The sequence below is a fragment of the Onychomys torridus genome, chromosome 10 (genome assembly GCF_903995425.1).
Source record: "Onychomys torridus chromosome 10, mOncTor1.1, whole genome shotgun sequence".
Lineage (NCBI taxonomy): Eukaryota > Metazoa > Chordata > Mammalia > Rodentia > Cricetidae > Onychomys > Onychomys torridus.
In genome coordinates, this window is record NC_050452.1 from 13,917,450 (window position 1) to 13,937,975 (window position 20,526).

A 20,526-nucleotide genomic window follows, 5' to 3' on the forward strand; every position below is an offset into this window, starting at 1 on the left:
TTTAAAAAGTCATGACTGCCTCAGAAAACGCCTGACCTTATAAAATCACAATTGCTAATGACGTTTTTTTCCTCAGGGACACTTAGTAAAAACGACAGTGACTGCGTATGCAGTTTTCCTCTGGACACAAGGACCCACTCTTGGCAACAGCACTGAACTAGACCTTCAACAGAGATGGATTAAACGCTGCTCAGCAATGAGACACAGTCCCTGGAAATATTTTCAGAGATATAAATAAAGTTACAGACTCGTTACAAAAATGTAATTAAGGTAAATAATAGGGCATTAACAAATGCTTTATCAATCTCTCAAAGGAGAAAGCACAGAAAGGACACAGCTGGCCTAATACCTGGCGCATTGTACAATCTTCTATCTACATATAAAACTGTGTGAAATAAAAGTAAGGATGTTTGATGTTCTGCTTGGCACTTTTGTACTCTAACATTTTGTTTCTGAATCAAGTATATTAAATTAAAGCCAACCTACTAAATATATAGAAAGCTACATATATCTATATATAAATATTTACATATGTATATATAGATACTTTCTTGTTATAAAAGATGAAGAAAAATAAATTAAAAAGCCAACCCCTTCCCTTTCTCCACCACACTGATATGCTCTTTTCACGTTGCTGTCCTTCAAACCTTAAAGTGCTACACGGAGTTATTGAGAGAGTAGGAGTTCAATAACACTTAGTTGGCTTCATGAGGCTCATGTTGGAAAATGTGGCTTCACAGAGAAAAATACTTCCATTTAAATACACAGAGAGCATTGCTGGACGTCTTGAGCAGATCTTCAGAGATGGAGAAGAAAGCAAAAGTGTTGGATGGTATTCTTCAAAGAGTCACACATCTACCACCATCTTTTTGTGGATATCTAGGCCACCTACAACCTGTAACAGACAAGTTTTTAGTAAGTCAATCATCTGTCCTGGCTACTTTTTGTCAGCTCAACTCAGGTTAGAGTCATCTGCGAAGAGGACCCTTAACTTAGAAAATGCCTCCAACAGACTACCTCTGGGCCAATCTGTGCAGCACTTTCTTGATTAATAATCGATGTGGGAGGGCCTAGCCCATCATGAGTGAAGCCACCCCTGGGCAGGTGGGTACTGGGTGGTTGAGCAAGCCATGGGAAATACGACAGTAGGCAGTTTTCCTCCATGGTTTCTACACCAGTTCCTGCCCTGATTTCCCTTTGTGGTGCATTACAACTGTAAGCTTTTGGTTGCTTTGGGTCAGTGTTTTTACCACAGCCAACAAAAAGGGCACTAGGACACCGTTTTACCAGAAAGTATAAACACATTACCTGTTTTCAGAAACTGGATTAAAGGGAGGGGAGTGGGCTAGAGTCCCCCACTTAAATTTTTATCTCTTCCCCCCAAATAGTAAAACACATGCACATCTTCATTGTATGGTGCATACACTATGATCCCTGACTTTCCCATGAGTTCCAGATATCTGCATGTCTCAGCATCTTCAGAACAATGCAAAGCCTCATGCTTGTGAGGGAGGCATTTTACCCATTCTTTTACGACTTACGTTACAGCAGAAGATCCTCTAGTTTCAGAGGAAAGGTGGACCTGAATACATCTTTATTTTTACTGTTTAACTTAACTCAGCTGTACAGAATTTTAGGTTTAATCTATATTCTTCATCCCCAAAACAATGCTGTCTAGTTTCCACTCTGATACTGAGAAATTCAATGTCATTGTGACTGTGATTCTTTGTATCAAGGCCCTCAATGATGTCTTTGCCCTGGTAGCCTAGGTCTTGTTAATCAGCAGACTGATTTTCATGCTCTACTGTTTTAACATACTATGTATGCTATTACTAACTCATTTCAGAAAATGTATGACCTTTGATTATGATGCTTTTATATTATTTATTTTTTCTCTGGGACCCCTAGCACTCACTTCATAGCCCCTAAGAATTTCCATAATCTTTTACATATTACCCAGGTTTTTTTGTTTGTATGTTTCCAGGATTCAGTATATTACTGAGGACAGGTTTTTATTTCACTCCTTAACTGTGTTCTTGTGGGGTTTAGTGATCATTATTCCAAACACTTTGTATAGGTTTGTAATCATTTCTGTGTTCCATAGTAGACGTTTTCTTCCCATGTTTGAAGCTCCAAGCCATTGTGTATATGAGACTACTGACTGAGTACACTTAGTGACAGGGTCAGGCCCATTTCTTTCCTAAGATGTCCTGCCACCTCCACACCCCCATTACTCCTTCCTATCGTCTGCCTGGAGGATCTGACTGTAGGTATCAGGGCAGGTTCTGGAAGACTATCACATGTTAATGTGCAATTATGTGTATGTATCTTCACTTGAGTACAGCAACAAAGCAACTGCTGAAGAAATGAGCTCAGCCTAAAACTGAGGGGTTCCCTGTTGTTTTTGCCCTTTTGTGGGGCCCACTACTCAGCTCCCAAATAAAGCACACTAGGAGGCTTATTCTTAATTATCAATGACCTGCCTTAGCTTGGCTTGTTTCTAGCCAGCTTTACTTAAATTATCCCATCTATCTATTGCTTCTGGACTTTTATTGTCCTCTATTCCTGTATACCTTTCTTTGTTTCTTACTCTGTGGCTTGCTGTGTAGCTGGGTGGCTGGCCCCTGTGTTGTCGTCCTCCTGACTACTTCTTTTTTCCTCCCAGATTTCTCCTTCTATATATTCTCTCTGCCTGTTAGTCCCACCCATCTTTTCTCCTGCCCTGCTATTGACCATTCAACTCTATTAGACCATCAGGTGTTTTAGACAGGCACAGTAACACAGCTTCGGAGTTAAACAAATGCAACACACCTCAAATAATATTCCACAACAGTTCCCTGCTCCTCAGAAGCAACTATTATGAGACTGTTACCCCAGAATCAGCACACAGAAGCTGATGCAACTGGGACAGTGGGCCAGGCTGGAAGAACTGGATGGTGTCATCTATGTGTTAGTGGTTTTGAAGGCTTAAAAGATGCAAGACTGGGGGGAGCTGTAGCATAGCAAAGTTTGAGTCCCTGCTGAGACCTTGAGAAATCATTGCCTGAAATGCTGAAGGTGAATCCTATTCAGACAGCCCAGAATGTTAGATGCCCAGGACCATGGAAGTTCTGCCAAGGAGAGATGTACGAATGGAATGAAGTTGGCTCACAAGAACAGCTATGTGTGCTGCAGAGATTTAGCACCATCCCTGGGCTGTCTAAGAAAGGGAGCTGAAAAGAAGGCTAGAAGCTAGCTAATAAGCAGTGGTCTCCAGTCTCTGCTTCGGTTCCTGCCTTGGCTTTTGTGCTCATTACACAAACTAAAGACAGCCAAGAAAGAACTCAACTAAGGCTATATGCCTCCAACACACTGGCCTTTGGTGGATTTTCTTGACTGACATTGCTGCTGGAGGGCCCAGCACACTGTTAACAACAGTACCCACCCCATCCACAGCAGGTGGTTCTGGCTGTAGAAGAAAGCAAGCTGAGCAAGCCTGGGGAACAAGCCAGGATAAGTGCTCTTCCATGGTCTCTGTTTCAGTTCCTGCCTCCAGGTTCCTGACTTGAGCGCCTGCCTTGGATTCCTTTAATGACGGGCTTCAATGCAGAAGTGTAGGATAAATAAATCCTTTCTTCTCCTAGCTGGTTCTGTTTCGTGTTTTATCACAGGAAAAGAAACCAAACTAAAACTAGACCTACTTCCATCAGTCATTAGCTGTAACTTCTCCTCCCAAGCTGCTTTTGGTCAATGTTTTGCCAGCAACAGGAATCAAGCCAGAAGAGTATTCTAGTTTCTAAGAGGATGGTGGGCTCTCCTTCTTGGAGAAAGCCTCTATGCAGGACTCCCCCCATAAAGGCCTACAGTGTCATAGTCACCCAGCCTCATCTATCTTTCCTTCTCTCTGACTTGCAATGTTACACTGAATGCATTTTACATTATAACATGGTTATGAACTTACGGGACGGGGTGGAACGTTATGGCTTTAAAGTGATGTGTCTGGGTGTCAAGCTGACACCCAGTGAAGCTGTGCTGTTAACCTGACAGGAGTCTAGAATCACCTGCAAGACAGGCTTCCAGGCTGACAGCACTAACCGAGTGAGAAGAGCCCACTGGGCAGACCTTCTCTGGCTTGTGAATGGAGAGAAGAGGTGAGCAGAAGCTGCATTCCTCATCGTTCGCTTCCTAACTGTGGTGACATGTACCAGTGCTTTGAGGTCACACTACTCTACCTTCCCCGCCATGGCACACTCTATCTAGTTACTTCTGCTAGCCTCTTACTCCTCCACACTGTAAGTCCGTATGAACACATGACATACTATTCTGAGACAAACTTGCACTTTCTTTCACTTTTAGGAAACTTCACTTTAAGCACAAAACATTTCATGACATTCAGACTGTACTGGTTAGATTTTTATGAATTTGACACAAGCTATCATCATCCAGGGAAGAGAAGCCTCAACTGGGAAAACGTCAGCCTATGGGCAAAACGGTGGGGCGTTTTCTTGACTGGTGACTGCTGCGGGATGTCTTTCTGTGCGCTATGAATATGTGTTGCTCTGACTGGCTGATAAATGAAGCTGCACTGGCCTATGGCAGGCAGGGAAAAGTTAGGCAATACATTCCAACTGAAGACGAGAGGAAGAAGGTGGAGCCTGAGAGATGTTAGCCCGATGCCCAAGGAGCAACATGTCCACAGACTGGTAATGCCAGCCACGTGACAACATATAGGTTAATAGAAATGGATTGAGTTAAGTTCTAAGACCTAGCTAGCAAGAAGCCTGACCCCATAGGTCATATAGTTTATAAATAATGTAAGCCTGTGTGTTTACTTGGGACCAAGAGGCTGCAGGACACAAATGACAGGGATTCGTCCTAATGTGGGCTGGGCAGGACTGGAGACACTTACAGCTACAGGTGATAGGCAAGTGCTCTCCAACTGAACTTCATTCAACGCCATGGGTTACTTTTAAACAAACCTTAAGAACATACCCTACGGGGGGGGGGGGGGTTGGGGTCAGCAAGTAAGTTACTGGTACAATGAGGAGAATGCTGGTAAAAAACAAAACAAAACAAAACAAAACAAAAAAACGCTTGTCATGCAAGCACGAGGACCTGTGTTAGAATCCACATAAAAAAGCTGGATGTGGTGGCATGTACTTGTTGGGTTTTTTGTTGTTGTTTTGCTCTTTGATTGTTTTGGAGGGGGGTGGCAGGTCTAAGACATGGTTCTCTGTGTAGTTTTGGTGCCTGTTCTGGAACTCGCTCTGTAGACCAGACTGGCCTCGAACTCACAGAGATCTGCCTGCCTCTGCGTCCCCAGGGCTGTGTGCTGCCACTGCCTGGCTGGTGGTGTGCATTTGTGATGCCAGCACTAGGGAGACAAATAGGAGATCCCAGGGCTTGCTGGCCAGCTGGTCTAGCAGAAACAGTGAGCTTCAGGTCCAGTGGGAGAAGAGTTCAAGACATAAGGACAGCATATGAGACAGACACTTGGTGCTGACCTCCAGCCCCCACATAGCCATCCATTCACACCCACCCCCAGTCACACCACTACCATTCCTGTAGCATTTTATCAGACTGTGTCTGTATACTAATTCTTGAGAATAACATCTCTTAATTATCAGCAGTTAAAACAGCATATTCCAAAACTTGAATGTGAGGCAACTGGACAAAACAGAATTTCAAATAAAAATATGCTTACAAAATTGTCTAGTAAACTATCCTTAAAATGTTTTAAAACACACTTAATAGAAGAATCAGTCTTTTCACTTACAGCACAGAATTCCTCAAAGGATATTCTCCCATCTCCGTCCTTATCTGCATTTATTATGGTTTTGTCTACAATCTGCTGCAACTGTGTATCTTTCAGATTGTTCCCCACCATCATCTTCAACACCTGGAAGAGTTCCCCGTTGGAAATAAAGCCATCTTTATCCATGTCGTAGATACGGAAAGCAACTAAAGAGAGAGGGGGGATCAATGCAATTATATGGCAAACATAATACTTCAAATGAAAAGCGGTATTGCCAGCTATCTAGAGTTGACTACGAAGATGACACTTTTGAAAACACAGAAACTACATACACAGTTTGACTTAACATTAACTGATCAGAAGGTTGAGCTATGGAGTGTAGACTACCCAGGCAAAATAAGTGATCCAACTTACGGCATGTGATATGCCTGTCCTCAGAAACATCTGCTCTCTAGCTAGATCACTAAAACAGCTCGTTATTCAAATATACTAGCTGCAAACACCCTAAGTGCTTTTCTTGAGAATGTAAAACTTCTATGACTGTACGAAATAAGTCTTAAAATGTTTTAGAAGTCTAAAACACAACACAAAAGAGTAGTTTAAGGGAAAATACTTACACCTCAACTTCTGTTCCTTATCGCCTTTGACACTGAACTGAGAGACTCCTTCAATGAATTCTAAATAAAAGTTGAAAATGTTTACAAGTCACAACTTTAAATTTTTATAAAGAAAAGCAATATTCAAAGGGCTACTTCTTGTGCAAAATATTAAAAGCAGTGCTGAACAGAGAAACCTTGTCTTGAAAAAAAAAAAAGTAGTGCCGAAAATCAATGATGTCAATTTTAACGTCTCCAAACACAACATTTCATTTTATTTATTTGAACTTGTAACTTTGAGTTCTCAAGATTAATCAATATGAATTAAGTGTTAAGGCCTGTAAGCAATAAATACTCAAAAACACTCTTTAAGGATATTTATTTAACCAGTTTTTTTTTTTTTAGACTATGATAAGAAAAAGACTACACATTGTTTTAGCAAAACAAGAAGCGATTAGGTTTCTATTCTAAACATGTAAATACACTGTTGAAAAGTTCTAGAAAAAGAATTTACTTACTATCTGGTAAACAATGATTCATAAACAAAACAAGAACATTAACAATTCTAGTTAAATGTGTGTTTAAAAGTGTAAGATCAAATGTAAAATGATACAACAGTCAATCAATATTTGCACAAAAGATTCCTCGGTGTTAGGCTGAAATACTACCAAAACTGACCAGTACGGCCTCAATCTTAAAAAAAAAAAAAAAGGTAAGGAAAACACAGCTTTTAATATTGTTAAGCCATCCTTGAGTGAGAATGATTTTCTTAAAACAGAGGAACTAGTAAATGTCCCTTACTGTGGTAGATTACACTCTAAGAGATACCTTGATAATTTAGGAAGCAAAAAGGGAAGGGTAATTAAACCTTTAACAGATTAGTTTTAGCATAAACTTTAATTATAAAATCACCAAAAATAGAGACACTTAAAAAAAAAATCTAGTTTCATTCTTATGTGGGGTGCACTATGGCTAACTTTAAAAAACAAAATGCCTTTCCTTACCTTTGAAGTCTACCTCTCCATTCCCGTCTGTGTCAAATATGTCTATTACCCGCTGTACTAAAGGGTTCTGTTGTAACTCAGGCAGAGACATGAACTCCTCCACGCTCAAAGAACCAGAATTGTCCAAATCAAGCTTCTTGAATCTCTTTCCTAGCCTTTTAATTTCATCAGCATCAACTGAAAGCAAACCAAAAACATTTTAACTTCCAATTTGATCTAAGGCACTACAATTGCTTCTAAGTAAATACAACAAATATTTTCACTTGGTTACATTTCTGTTTGCTCCTGCCACAATACTTTACCAAGCTGACCATGGAGGTCTGTGATATAGGCTGAATCAGTTTCTGCTCTGTACCATGGTACTTTTATATTCTAATGACTTTATGACTAATATCTCATGATTAAAAATTCCAAAGTTTCCCACCCATTTTACCCGACATCATCCAGCTTCCTTCCACGGATTTTATGTAGGCTTCTTGAATATTCTTTCAGGTTCCAAGTATGAACAACTACAAAATAGCTTTTACTTCTCTCATCAAACCTCGGCTTTCAGTACTTCTAAAGAAAAGTAGCGGGTAGAGAGATGGCCCAGCACTTAAGAACACTGCATGCTAGCACTACCAGAGGACCCAGGTTCAATTACCAGTACCCACATAGTAGTTCACAACCATCTATAACTCCAGTTCTAGATCTGATGCCTTGTGCTGGTGGTCTCTGTGGGCACCAGGAACTTAAGTTGTGCACAGACATACAAGCAGCCAAACCATACATACACATAAAATTTAGAAATGAAAAGCTGTCAAAGTACCTTCTAAATATCTGTTTATGACACATACACACAATACTCACTGTAGGAACTTAAAATTAAAGTGTTCATTTAAAATATAAAAACATATTAAGATGCATACTGCAAAAATCATCTATGGTACTAAAGTAAAGACCACACAGTCACAGGATGGCACTGATGTCAATCATAATTCAAAAGGGGAGAGTAATGTCAGTAAAACATGGAACTTTATGGACTTATGGAGATTTCTCCCAGTATAGATACTGTGAGACTTAGAGATGGGATAAGAGACCAACCAACCCACAGGAATGCACACAATACATCAAGCCCAGCAGACATCACGGATTAGCCTCATCTAACATACATACATGGATAGATGAGCAAAACCACCTAACTCTCCAAGCATGTTCAGTGATAAAGCATGAACACATTGTGTAATTTGGTAAATTATGCCCAAGGCCCCTGCAGCTGAGCACACTGTAGAACATGGTGTTCAACATGGCAGTTGGGAGTTACAGCTTACTGCACTGCCCAGCATTCTTCAGAATATTGAGTAGTGAGAGACAGACAGACAGACAGACACAGACAGAATATTTATGTCACATGCATGTGTTTATATATATATATCACTCATCTAGGAAGACCATGGCATCTGTCCCTAATTACCTATTATAAAGCTGGCTAGGAAGGCAAAGCCACCAACAGTGGTTAGGGGTGGAGGGCAACAAAGAAAAAAAGTGTTTGAAATCAAGATCAGAGAACGCAAACTTCAAAATAAGAAACGAAGTTCTCTTAATGCACTGCTCAAGGGAGCGTGGCTTCCATCTCCACAGAGGCAGACATCCACGCATTGCCTCCCACTGCCCAGAGTGGGTGAGATGTGCTGCAAGGCAACACATGAAACAGGATTTCACTTTTTGAAATGCTAGTTTTCTAACCAATCTACAGACAGCTCTAAACCAGTTCACTCTACCCCATTCAGCATTTAGCAGTCACAGATCAGTACTTGGCCTAAATACTAAAGCATACATACATTTTCCACATCCGATACTACCTTTCCCCAAAGATTCCATTCCTCCATTAAAAAAAAGTCAAAACCAAACGTCAATCTTTTATGTTTTCCACTGTTTCAACAAACTATGAGCATGTGATTTTTCCACTTTTTTGAAGGGCAGCTCTGAAAAGATTATCTGTTCTTTCAAAAAAGGATTTTTTTTTTTTTTTTTTTTTTTTTTGAGGCAAGGCCTCACTATGCAGACTTAGCTGGCCTGGACTTGCTATGCAGACCAGGCTTACACTTGAGCTTAGAGATCTGCTTGGCTCTGCCTCCTGAGTGCAGATCATCTTCTTTATAGCTGAGAAGCTTACCTATAAATTTAAACTATGTGAACTGAAGTGACCTGAAGGAATGCCACACCCAGGCTGAAGAGTTCTAAAAGGAACGGATCAAAATTTCATGGTTTTGTATTTTCAGTATGTTCTAAATACAGTCTAAATTATCTCAGACCTTGGCTTCTTTAATAACTTTAATACCTGACCTGACCTAACACACTGCTGACCATTGGGGTATAGTAGCTGAGCAGACCATTGACTTCTAGTGACCCAAAAGCTAAGCTAAGAATGTCAGCACAGCATCTGAACCTGTAACAAGGGTTTCTCTACTTCACTGTAACCCACTCATCACAGATCCCCATTAACATATTTGGTGAAATACACTAGTTTTATAACTTTCGTTCGTTCTGCAGCTATCAAGAAAGAATTTAATGGTGATTATTCAGTATAACCCAATTCTCTGTTCCTGAACCACAGTCAGTTGTATTCATGTAAAGAATAGAGAATACATTATACTGCCACTGGAGTCAGAGCTGTGATTCATGTTGAGTGTTTCTGCAATCCCTCAGTGACTCAGGATTATCTACTTTCAGTACCATGCACCCAGAGGTCTGCACTGCCTTCTCAGGTAAATGTCCTTCCTGTGGCCTGGACCTCCTCTCTGGTCAACAGTCTGGCTGCTCTTCTGGACAGGCTGTTAATGGCCCTCATCTCAGAGTGCTAGCACAGCCTTACTGCCCTCTTTCCATCTGGCCTCCTGGTACTCCTCTAGCCTAGCATTTCTTCCCGGCTCTGCTGCTTCCTGGGACCTGACTATTCTTAGTATAGCAATGCTCTGAGCAACTCATCAGAGAAACACTGAAGAGGCGTAGGGTCTTTCCAGTCCTATAGGGTGCATGTGGCAAGGGGAGCTTCCTAGGACATTCAATGGCCTCAAAGGGACGCCCTGAGGCAGCGTACTTCCTTCCTAAATTGAAAAAACTTCCACGTACGCCAAGAAGACACACTTAAGGGTAATCTTTTAGACATGGGGCTGCCTCATGACATCCCAAACGTGTGAGATAAAGCTTCTAGTACACCATGGGAAGAACTAAATACCTTAGGGCAAGAGCAAGGAAATCACCCTGTTAGCAGCAGACATATATTCCAAACAATCCCATCAGCTCACATAAACGGCTGTAAATTTTAGGAAAGGAGGAGGGTGAGACTAAAATGGGAAACAAAACTTCAGGAGAGGAAGCATGTGCTGGGAGAAAGAGCTAATTAGTAGCTGACTTTATGTTTTATAGTTATCATTCCACCTGGAAAGTTGCAAGTATTTGGGGAAAGGGGAATAGTTGGTACTCCTGAATGGTCTATTCATTTATTTCTTACTACAAGTTCCGATCGTAAGCAATCAAAACACGAAAAACAGCCAGTCTAATAGGAATTTAAAAGCAATCCAATGAAGAAATTACTAGTTTAAAAAGAAATTCGAGTGTTTAGCAAACTATCAAACTTGAGGAGGAAAAGAAATATTAAGGAACAGGAAGTAAATCTTGGAAACACTGCTGGAACTGAGAGTGAGTCCTGGGACTCCAGATCGCACAGCCCCTCTTCTCTGTCCTCTGGTTCTGCCTCCTCACTCTCTCCTCCCTTCTTAAGAATCCCCAAGAAGAGAAAGTTCTGAATCAAAGGAAGACACTGTTACATCCTCTTTGGGAGAGACCAACGGGAGAGGAGATCTGATACAACCTCTAGTCCTGGGACAAAACCCTGCTGGACACTTCCTCAATTGGATCTGGACCCTCTGTGTTCTGCTAAAGAGCTTTATTAATTAGAAATAAGAAATGTCCATTTCCCTCTCTACCATCATCCCTGAAACAAGGAAAACACCAGCCTAAGAGCACACCACACTTCACCTTCTGCTCCGGTTAGGTTTGATTTTCACTCTGTTCTCAGACACCCCACCTCTGATAATCAGACGACTGTGTTGTGTGTTTAGTTTCTTGACTGTTTATCCTCCTCACGCTCTTGATTTCACACAATCCCACTTAGCTGGGCTAGCTCTTATCCTCCATCAATGACTTGATATGTTTGTGGATTTGTGTGAGACTACCATCCAGCCTTTGCCTCTGTCTATCTGCTCTTCTTTTCTTTCTCCTCATCCCCTTCCACTTCTTCTAAGAAACTGGATTGTCCAAGCCCATCCTCATCAAAGTACAGACAGGCAAGCTAATCATCAAACTAACTTGGGGTTAAAGAGAGAAATGCAAAAGAGGGATTTTTAGTTTATGTGAAATGAAAATCTGAAAGTGGTAGCAGCAGTAAGGTTTATTTAAGACAGAACACAAAGTAATACCGAACGAACAGGCAATCTTGATTTCACTTTTGTGAGAACATGGGCCTGCCCCTAAAAGACAGCAGTCACTTGTAGAAGGCCAAATGCCATAGCAAGAGACCAGGCCACACCTCCCTGCAGCAACAAACCCCATTTATGGTCCTAACCAGGACCTAGCTCCTCCAGGCACTCAAGATTCTTCAGAGACTGTCTCTCTCCTCCTCCTCCCGCCCTTTCTCTCCCCTCCTTCCAATCCTTTCTTCTCCCCCTCACTCTGAAGTTATAGCCTCCTTTTTCTTGACCAACTGTGTTATTGGAGGCAAGTATTGCTGCTCTTCCTTTAGCACATACTGAACAACTCTGTTTAAGGCCAAGGCTTCAACTTAAAATGGTAACATCTTGCCTTCTCTCTCTCCCCTCCTTCCCTTCCTTCTGTTTAAGTACATGTCTGTGTATACATGCCCTGGGAAGGCAGAGGTGGGGTTGGAGCCCCAGGTCTGGAGTTAAAGGCAGTTGTGACCTGCCTGCTTTGGATGCTGGGAATCAATTCCAGTCTTCCACAAGAACAATATATGCTCTTAACTGCTAAGCCACCTCTCTAGCACAAAAAAAATGTCATGGTCTTCTTATTTTATTTTTTGAGACATGGTCTCACTATATAGCCCTAACCGGCCTTTACCTCAAGAGATTCACCTGCTTCTGCCTCCAAAAATGCTGGGATTAAAGATATGAAACAGCACTGCATGTCGACCTGAGAATGTTTAAGAACCCTGGGATGGGAACTCCACAGGTGTCTTTCAGTTTTACTGCTCACAAACCTACTAGCGACCTACTTCATCCTTAAGAGTCTCACTCTTGTCTCTTTTCAACTTGTGACGCCCGCTCTCTGTCTGCAGCTCTCTCTCCTCTTTACTCGGTGTTCCACTGAGACTCCATGAGTAGTTTTTATTCTGCATTCCACCAGCTAGAACTGTGTCTTAACATGTTCTGTTTTCCCCTTGAAACCTCCTCTTGGGTTGCGGCAAACTGAAAGAAAGCTGCCGCCTGCCACGTTAAAGGAAGAAAATCCTATCAGAAATAATTACTCCAACTCAGTGTATTCCTGCTAATTACGCAGTGACCACCGAGTAATTTTATTGGACAAATATTCAAATTCTTGCAAAATTTGTTCTATTACATAGACTTTTCATTGTGCCTAGCATCTTCGATTCTTTTGATCAGTGGCTCAGTGAAATGTGAAAGACTTTAAAAAATGACTCCTACTGGAATTCCCTGTCTGTCTGTGAAATAAAAATAAGGTTTGGAGGCAGCAAGATGGCTTGGCAGTTAAAGACACTTGACAAAAAGCCTGATAACTTGAGTTCTATCCCTGGAGCACACACTGAAGGAGAGAGATGACCCCCAGCTGTACCACCCAAGCGTACACCCACAGGGTTCTTATGAAAGAATGGAATCATGTCAGTTACAAAAAGGAGATTGGCTGGAGGTTATAACATGAAGCAAAGTAACTCAAACTCCAAAAGAGAAACACCCCATGTTTTGTCAGGTTTGAATTCGTATGTGACATGTAAGGAGAAGACAGACAGCCTGAGGGGAAGGAGAGTCACTGGGGGGTTGATACAGCACATTTCACACATGAACTAATGGCTTCTGCAACCTGTCACTATGTTCTCTCAATAAAGACAAAAAACCCGGTTACAGACCAGCAGTGTAATATTTATATTCTGCAGGAAACAGACCAACTACCAAATGAATAAAGCAAAGTAATTACCAATATATGAAAGATTGAAGTAGTGTATTAAATATGGACAGTCACATGCATTTCAGCTATCTATTTTCTAGATCAAGAAATGGTGATTAAAGAGCCGAGACTTCAGTGGCTGGGAAATGGTTCACAGCACTCCCTGCTCTTGTAGAAAATCTGAGTTCAGAGTCCAGTACCCACATATCCAGGGAGCTAACTGCTTCTAACTCTAAATTCAGGGGACCTTCTTCTGACCTTCCCAAACATTTGCACCCAGAGACCTAGGCATAAGCATAATTAAAAATAAAATGGGTAGATTTTAGATATGTATCATAAATTTAGAAAGCAAGAATTACTCATGTGGGCTTTCAGTGCTTCTAAGATTAAAATTCTTTAGCTACTTCAAAATTATCAAGTAACAGTCAAATAAATAAAGCTAGACATCACTAGCACCTCATAAACTGGATACTGGGGGATGCCTGTAATTCCAGTATTCAGAAGGCAGGAAAAATAGAAGTTGAAGGTCAACTTTGGTTTCAGAGAAAGTTCAAGGCTAACATGATACACACATGAGACCCTGTTGCAAAAAAAAAAAAAAAAAGTCAAGAATTACTAAGCTGGATGTGGTGGCACACACCTCAGAGGCAAGGCCGTGGGAGGCGGAAAGAAAGGAACTTCAAGGACAATCTACAGAGCTGCAGGTCAGGCTGGGCTACACAGCAAAACACAAGTACAGACTGGCTCCAGAACACTGTAAACACACACAACAAGAAACCAGGTATAAAGGAACTTAAACCAAGAAGTGCGATCTCAACTCTACAAAACCCAGGCAACAACTCGAGCAAGACAAGAGGATCCAAGCAAGGAAGAACTAGCCACACTAAAGGGCTAACAGGGCTGCTTCTGCTGAGGACAGCAGAATGATCTGGAACCTTGGAAGCCTCAAACTATCTTAACCTACCAATGGTCTCCAGAGATGCCACCTTTTCCTAAGAACCACCCTTTCACTTGAGAGACCTGACTTCTTTCAAAGAAGACATCAGTTACCTGGTCATCACTAGTCCTTAAAACAAGAATCACTAAGGCTTCATTTCTTTCTTTTGGTTCTCTGATACCAAGTCTCCAGAATGATGTCCAACGTTTCTGGAATAGCTATTTGGTGCACTTACAGCACTTTATTTATGTGCCAAGAGAAACACATTGCACACACCATCTGTCGGTTTTCTTTTCTATGGTGGGGCCTTCCTTCCTCCTCACCTAGCCAGATCAGTCACTGCTCCATCCCCCGTGAGTGCACAGCCTGTATACCACCTTCCCTCAAACTACTGTGCTACCCAGGGCTCCACTACAGACAACCAAACCAAAGGAGTTAGCTGACAGACCACAGGCTTTGGGGTTTTCAGACACAGTTTCATTACATAATCTAGGTTGGCCTCCAACTCATGACGAGCCTCCTCCCTCAGCTTCCAAATGACAGAATCACAAATGTATGCCACCATACCCAGGCCAAAGCATTGACTCTTGATGATAGAAGACAAAGGGAAGGGAAAGGAGAGAGGGTGCAGTACAAAGAGAGAAAGGTGGAGGGAGGGACTGCATTAAACTTTAAAACTTTTATAAGCCACACCATGGAACTGCACTATCAGCTCAAGTATTGCTGCCCTAAAAATCAGGAAGCTACATAGCAAATGTGAAACTTCTGGCTCCAGAACAGTGCAAAAACACAACAGCACAAACCACACCAGAATCCTACAGGAAAAACGGAACAAGCCCCAGGTCATTGTACCTTCCAAACCTCAAGTAACTGTGTCTATGGCAGAAATTAAGTGACTGAGAACTCTGGCTGCCAAAGAATCTGATATGTACTAAATACCAGAGAATGGTCTGAATCGTGCTAACTGATGTTGATAACGTAAACTAAAACCTTACTTTCCATACTAACAGACCTACTATAAATGGAAAACAGTGTAACAGGTACGGTGCTTATGAAAGGGATTATTTAAAAACAAACAAACAAACAAACAAACAAACAAACAAACCACCAGCGCCAAAAGCAACTGGGGGAATGAAGTTGTTCAGACACAAGAGAAGTTAAAATCTGAAGATTAGGGGGAGCAGGTGCACAGACAGTAAGGCAGATAGGACCAAAGTAATGGAACCCTACTGTATAGGAACAGTATGACCAGGCTGGAGAGATGTCTCAGAGGTTGAGACATTGACTGTTCTTCCAGAGGTCCTGAGTTCAATTCCCAGCAACCACATGGTGGCTCACAACCATCTGTAATTAGATCTGATGCCCTCTCCTGGCCTGCAGGCATACAAGCAGGCAGAACACTGCATACACAATAAGTAAATAAATCCTTAAAAACAAAAAAAGAAAAAGTAAAAGGTAGTTTAAAAAAAAGAAAAAGAGACAGTATGACCAAGCCTATGAGTCACGTGGCTTTTATTCCTAAATCTTGCATTATCAATGAAATAGACGGTAAGGAGACTAAGTGTTATCCTATATATCAAATATTTTTGAAGACTTAATTTCTAACCCCCAAGGATTAGCAGCAATTACAATGCATTGAGAAAGAAACTGTGGTGGTCAACTCTCAAGCATCTTAAAGGCCATCACCATGAGCAGGGCCTCCACAGAGCAGCCTCTTCTTGGGTCGACACCAGCACTGCGGCCAGACAGAAGTGACCTAAGTGTTCTCAAAACTCCTGCTACAACACACTGTTTGAGTGAACCAATTCCTAGTCTAAATTAACATCCGGGCCTTTAAATATTAAGCTTCCATCTAACATGTATATAAAATTGAGCTGGCAAAATGGCCCAGAGGGTCAAGGGGCTTGAGGAGACCTGAGCTCAACCCCATGAAGATAGGAGAGAACTGCCGCCAGAGTTGTCTTTTAACTGCCACACATGCACGCCATTTACTCATACACAAAACAACAGGACTAAAATAGCCAGGCATGACATGGCAGTTTGAATAGGAATAGCCCCATAGGCCTACAGATTTGAATGCTTGGTCACAGTGAGTGACACTATTTGAAAGGATAAGGAGGCATGGCCTTGCTGGACAAAGTGTTTCACTGGGGTGATGGGCTTTGAGGTTTCAGAAACCCAAGCCAGGCCCAGAGGCTCTTTCTTTCTGCTGACTGTAGATCTGGGTGTGGAACCCTCAGCTACTAATCCAGCAACATGCCTGCTTGCACGTCTCCATGATAACGGACCTAAACCTCTGGAACTGTAAGCCACGATTAATTTGTTTTTCTAAGAGGTGCCGTGGCCATGGTTGTCTCTTCACAGCAACAGAGCACTAAGAAGCTGGTAGCAGGGAGTAGGGTACTGCTGACAGGCCTGACCATGCTGCTTACCAGCAGAATGTGGACTTTGGGACTTTGGATTAGGAAAGCAGCTGAACATGTTCAACTGGTCTTAATGAGACATCCCAGTAGGAGCATAGAAGACAGTGCCAAGGGCGGTTTGGACTGTGAGGGTCCAGCTCAAGAAGTTTTAGAGGGGAAGAATATTACCAGCCTAGAGACCATTCTTGTGATATTATGGCTAAGAATGGCTGTCTTCTGCCCTTGTCAAAAAAAAATCTACCTGAGGTTAAACTGAAGAGTTCTGGATTAATGCTATTAGAGGAGGAGATTTCTAGATAGCCTAGTATTGACTCTATCATGTAGGTATTTGTGTTCGCTCTTATGCAGCTCTACAAAGAAGGGTAAGCTGAGCAAGGAAAAATACAAAATGTAGTTTGAGGGAAAAAAGGGTACCAGGAAGTGTAATGAAGCTAAGTACAGATCTCAAGGACATAAAAAGTTTAAAGAAAAGCCTGGTACAAAATGTAATAAAGGGATAATAAACCTGTCCCATGAATGAATGAATGTATGTATAGGGCTACACAGGAGAACCTGCCCCATTAATTAAACGAAACAAATAATAAATAGGGCTACACACTGAGGACTTGTCCCACAAACAATTAATTAATTACATAGGGCTACACAGAGAGAATCTATATCATTCATAAATAAGTAAATAAATAAGGCTGCACAGTGAGAGCCTGCTGAATAAATAAGCAAATAAATAAATGGGTAAAGCCACATTGTGAGAGCCTGTCTAGATGATAGATGATAGATGATAGATAGATAGACAGACACAGACAGACAGACAGACAGACAGGGCTGCACAGTGAGAACCTATCTCATAAATGAATGAATGAATAGATGAAAGAATTGCTCAGCAGGTAAAGGTGTATGCTGCCATACCTGATAACATACCTCCAGTTAGATACTTTGGACCAGTATGGTGCAGAGAGAAAAACCAATCCCCCAAGTTGCCCTCTGACATATCTCCATATGACACTGTGGCACACACATACCTTCCACCCCCACACATGTCGAAATAAGTAAAATACAATTAAAAATATTTTAAAAGCCTCAAACTTTTAAGAAACATTTAGAGTATCTGAAGAAGCCTTTGACAACTGTCTTTCATTCAGTTACCCATCCCACTTCATCCCGATCTAAAAAAACTGCACAATACCAACTGAACACATCTGTTTCTCCTTCCTGAATGTACAGAAGGATCTACTTTCCAGTCCATGTGATAGCTAACTGGGCTATGTGACAAGTGCTAGCCCACAAAATACCAGCTTTCATGTTCTTGTAATTCTATTTCCCAAAGAATTTTGGGAATACTGAGTACAGCTATTAACATTACAAAACAAAGGAGTCCAGACCTTTCCATCAACAAACAGAAAAAAACAGAACAACAACAAAAAAACATGGTAACAAATTCACTTTGAAACTGCAAAGAACCCTCTGTGAACTTAAGACATAGAGATTTGGGGGGTTATAACGTGTAATTGCAACATTGTGCAAATATTAATCATAAAATTTGTTTTTTTAAAAAATTCCCTATTCTGGTAATGAAAAGAATATCTGATCCATGTGTTCTCCATTTTAAATGTGGGCTACATTTGATACAAAGTCAATAAGTAAGCATCATAGAGATGTAAAACACACACACACACACACACACACACACACACACACACTTATAAGAAAAACAAATGGTTGTTGTGATTATATGCGACTTACAGTGTGAGCACATTTCCAACGGGTAACTCGCCTCATTTCCCTGAGGGAGGAAGAAAGAATCAATTAGTTATGAGATACACTAAAACATCTTTGGAATATTAAACAACTTTTTTTATGTGACAAAACAGGTAAATGAGCCAGCCATAAATTTATGTTTGGAATTATAAACTATATTTTTTAACTGATAAAAAATATAGTAAGCAATATGGTAGACAAAGAGCCATTAAGACTTATGCAAACATTTGATTAAAATACAGTTCAAGTATCTTTAATACTATAAATACACTACACACAAAATCCACATTACAGACTATCAATGCACTCATTTGTCTTGCTGGATACACTAAGTTTATTTCCTTTTTCTGAGAAACTGTTCCAAGGCCCAGACTGGCCTTGAACTCCCTATGTAGGTAAGGATGATGTTGAACTCGTGAAATCTTCTGCCTCAACCCTTAAGTACTGAGATTATAGGCCTGTGCCAACAGATCAGGATAATGAACTTATTTTGATAAAAAGCTCAGAGTGAAGCATTTCTATCATTTTTGCTTAATTAAAGTTTAATGAGACTGTTAAGAAGAAAAACCTTATTATCAATTATACACATTCAGTAAAAGAGAATTTTCCAAATCCTGTACAACTGAAGTAATAGTGAAATGCTAACAGGGACATGAAGCCCAATATAAAACAGGAAGCCATTTAAAACTACTTCTAAGTATTTCTTCACATAAGAAATCATCCTGTCCCCTAATTTCTAGAAAAAGTACAGGCCTAGGTTTCCTAAAGCTAACATGTTTTAAACTTACATAATAAGAAAGCCTACAGAATTCAAGCATTGTACAATATTACCAAGTTAGTCACAGATCACTTGATGATAAAGTCCTTAAATAAATCCCTCTGCTTGGTGTACAAGGTATTGTTTGTTTGGCTTTTTTGGACAGAGTCTTACTATGCAACGCTGTCTGCTTCCACCTAACATGTATGGGAATTTAAGGTGTGAACCACTACGCTCCACGTAAGAACTATCATTACAATGATCAAAAACCAAATAAACAAAATCAGTAATACCTGCCACCCTGGAGCAATGTCATACCAAGTATGTGACTAGTATAAAACAGTGGACAGAAACTACAGGAAGCAGCACTCAAAATGACCTACACTATAAAGGGTCTGTCCTGGAGAGCTGAGAAGTCTGAGGAGAAGGGTGTACTTGTGGGGAACAGCACCTCAGAGGAGGACAATCCAGAGACCTGAAACCTCCAGCAACCTGGGATCTGTACAGCACTCCCTCCATCTTCAGGTGCATTTGAAGGGCACCCCCTAAAGCCAAGGAAAGACCTAGCAGCGGGCTAGACAGACAATCTCTGGTGCTCACAAACCTGGGAATGCTCCATGCTAAGAGGGATAGGCAGAACAGGGCACCGAGGAACGGTTCTCAGAATGTCTGCATTAGCCCTAACTTAAAGGCTGTTCTGAGCTTACCCTAGAGAAAGATTTTTTAAAATCTAGCCTTAAATCAGTAAGCTAATCCCAAGTGACTGGAGAGTGGGATAAAACAAGCTAGCACTCTAAAGGAAAACAAAATCCAGCAAAACAGCACAAAATCCCACGTGTGACAATGAAGAATGGCACTGTGTGAGCAAAATATGCCCTTTAAAAAGCCATGCAGAAAAGACCTAATTATATCCTATCACCTAATTTGTAAGAAATATCATAATAGTCTATGTAATAGTCTCTATTCTCCATGTATGTATTATATATATATATATATATATATATATATATATATATATATATATATATATATAATATATAAAAATATCCAATAAAAATAAGCCAGGCATAGTGGTGCCCATCTGTGATCCTGTCAGGGGATAGAGGGAGAAGGAAGTCAAAGGTGATCCTCATCTACTTC

At 41.0% G+C, this 20,526-nt stretch overlaps 1 protein-coding gene across 1 annotated transcript in view; it reads right to left on the minus strand.

Moving 5' to 3' along the window:
• Nucleotides 1-556: 556 nt before the first annotated feature.
• Ppp3r1 (protein phosphatase 3 regulatory subunit B, alpha) overlaps nt 557-20,526 on the minus strand; it is a 40,343-nt gene continuing 20,373 nt past the window's right edge. Inside the window, exons 2-6 of the mRNA XM_036201206.1 lie at nt 18,615-18,654; nt 7,335-7,511; nt 6,352-6,411; nt 5,756-5,940; nt 557-895 (exon numbers count right to left, since the gene is read on the minus strand). Of these exons, the coding sequence (XP_036057099.1) occupies nt 848-895; nt 5,756-5,940; nt 6,352-6,411; nt 7,335-7,511; nt 18,615-18,654 (510 nt within the window). The 3' untranslated portion in view covers nt 557-847. The remainder of the gene's footprint in view (nt 896-5,755; nt 5,941-6,351; nt 6,412-7,334; nt 7,512-18,614; nt 18,655-20,526) is intronic.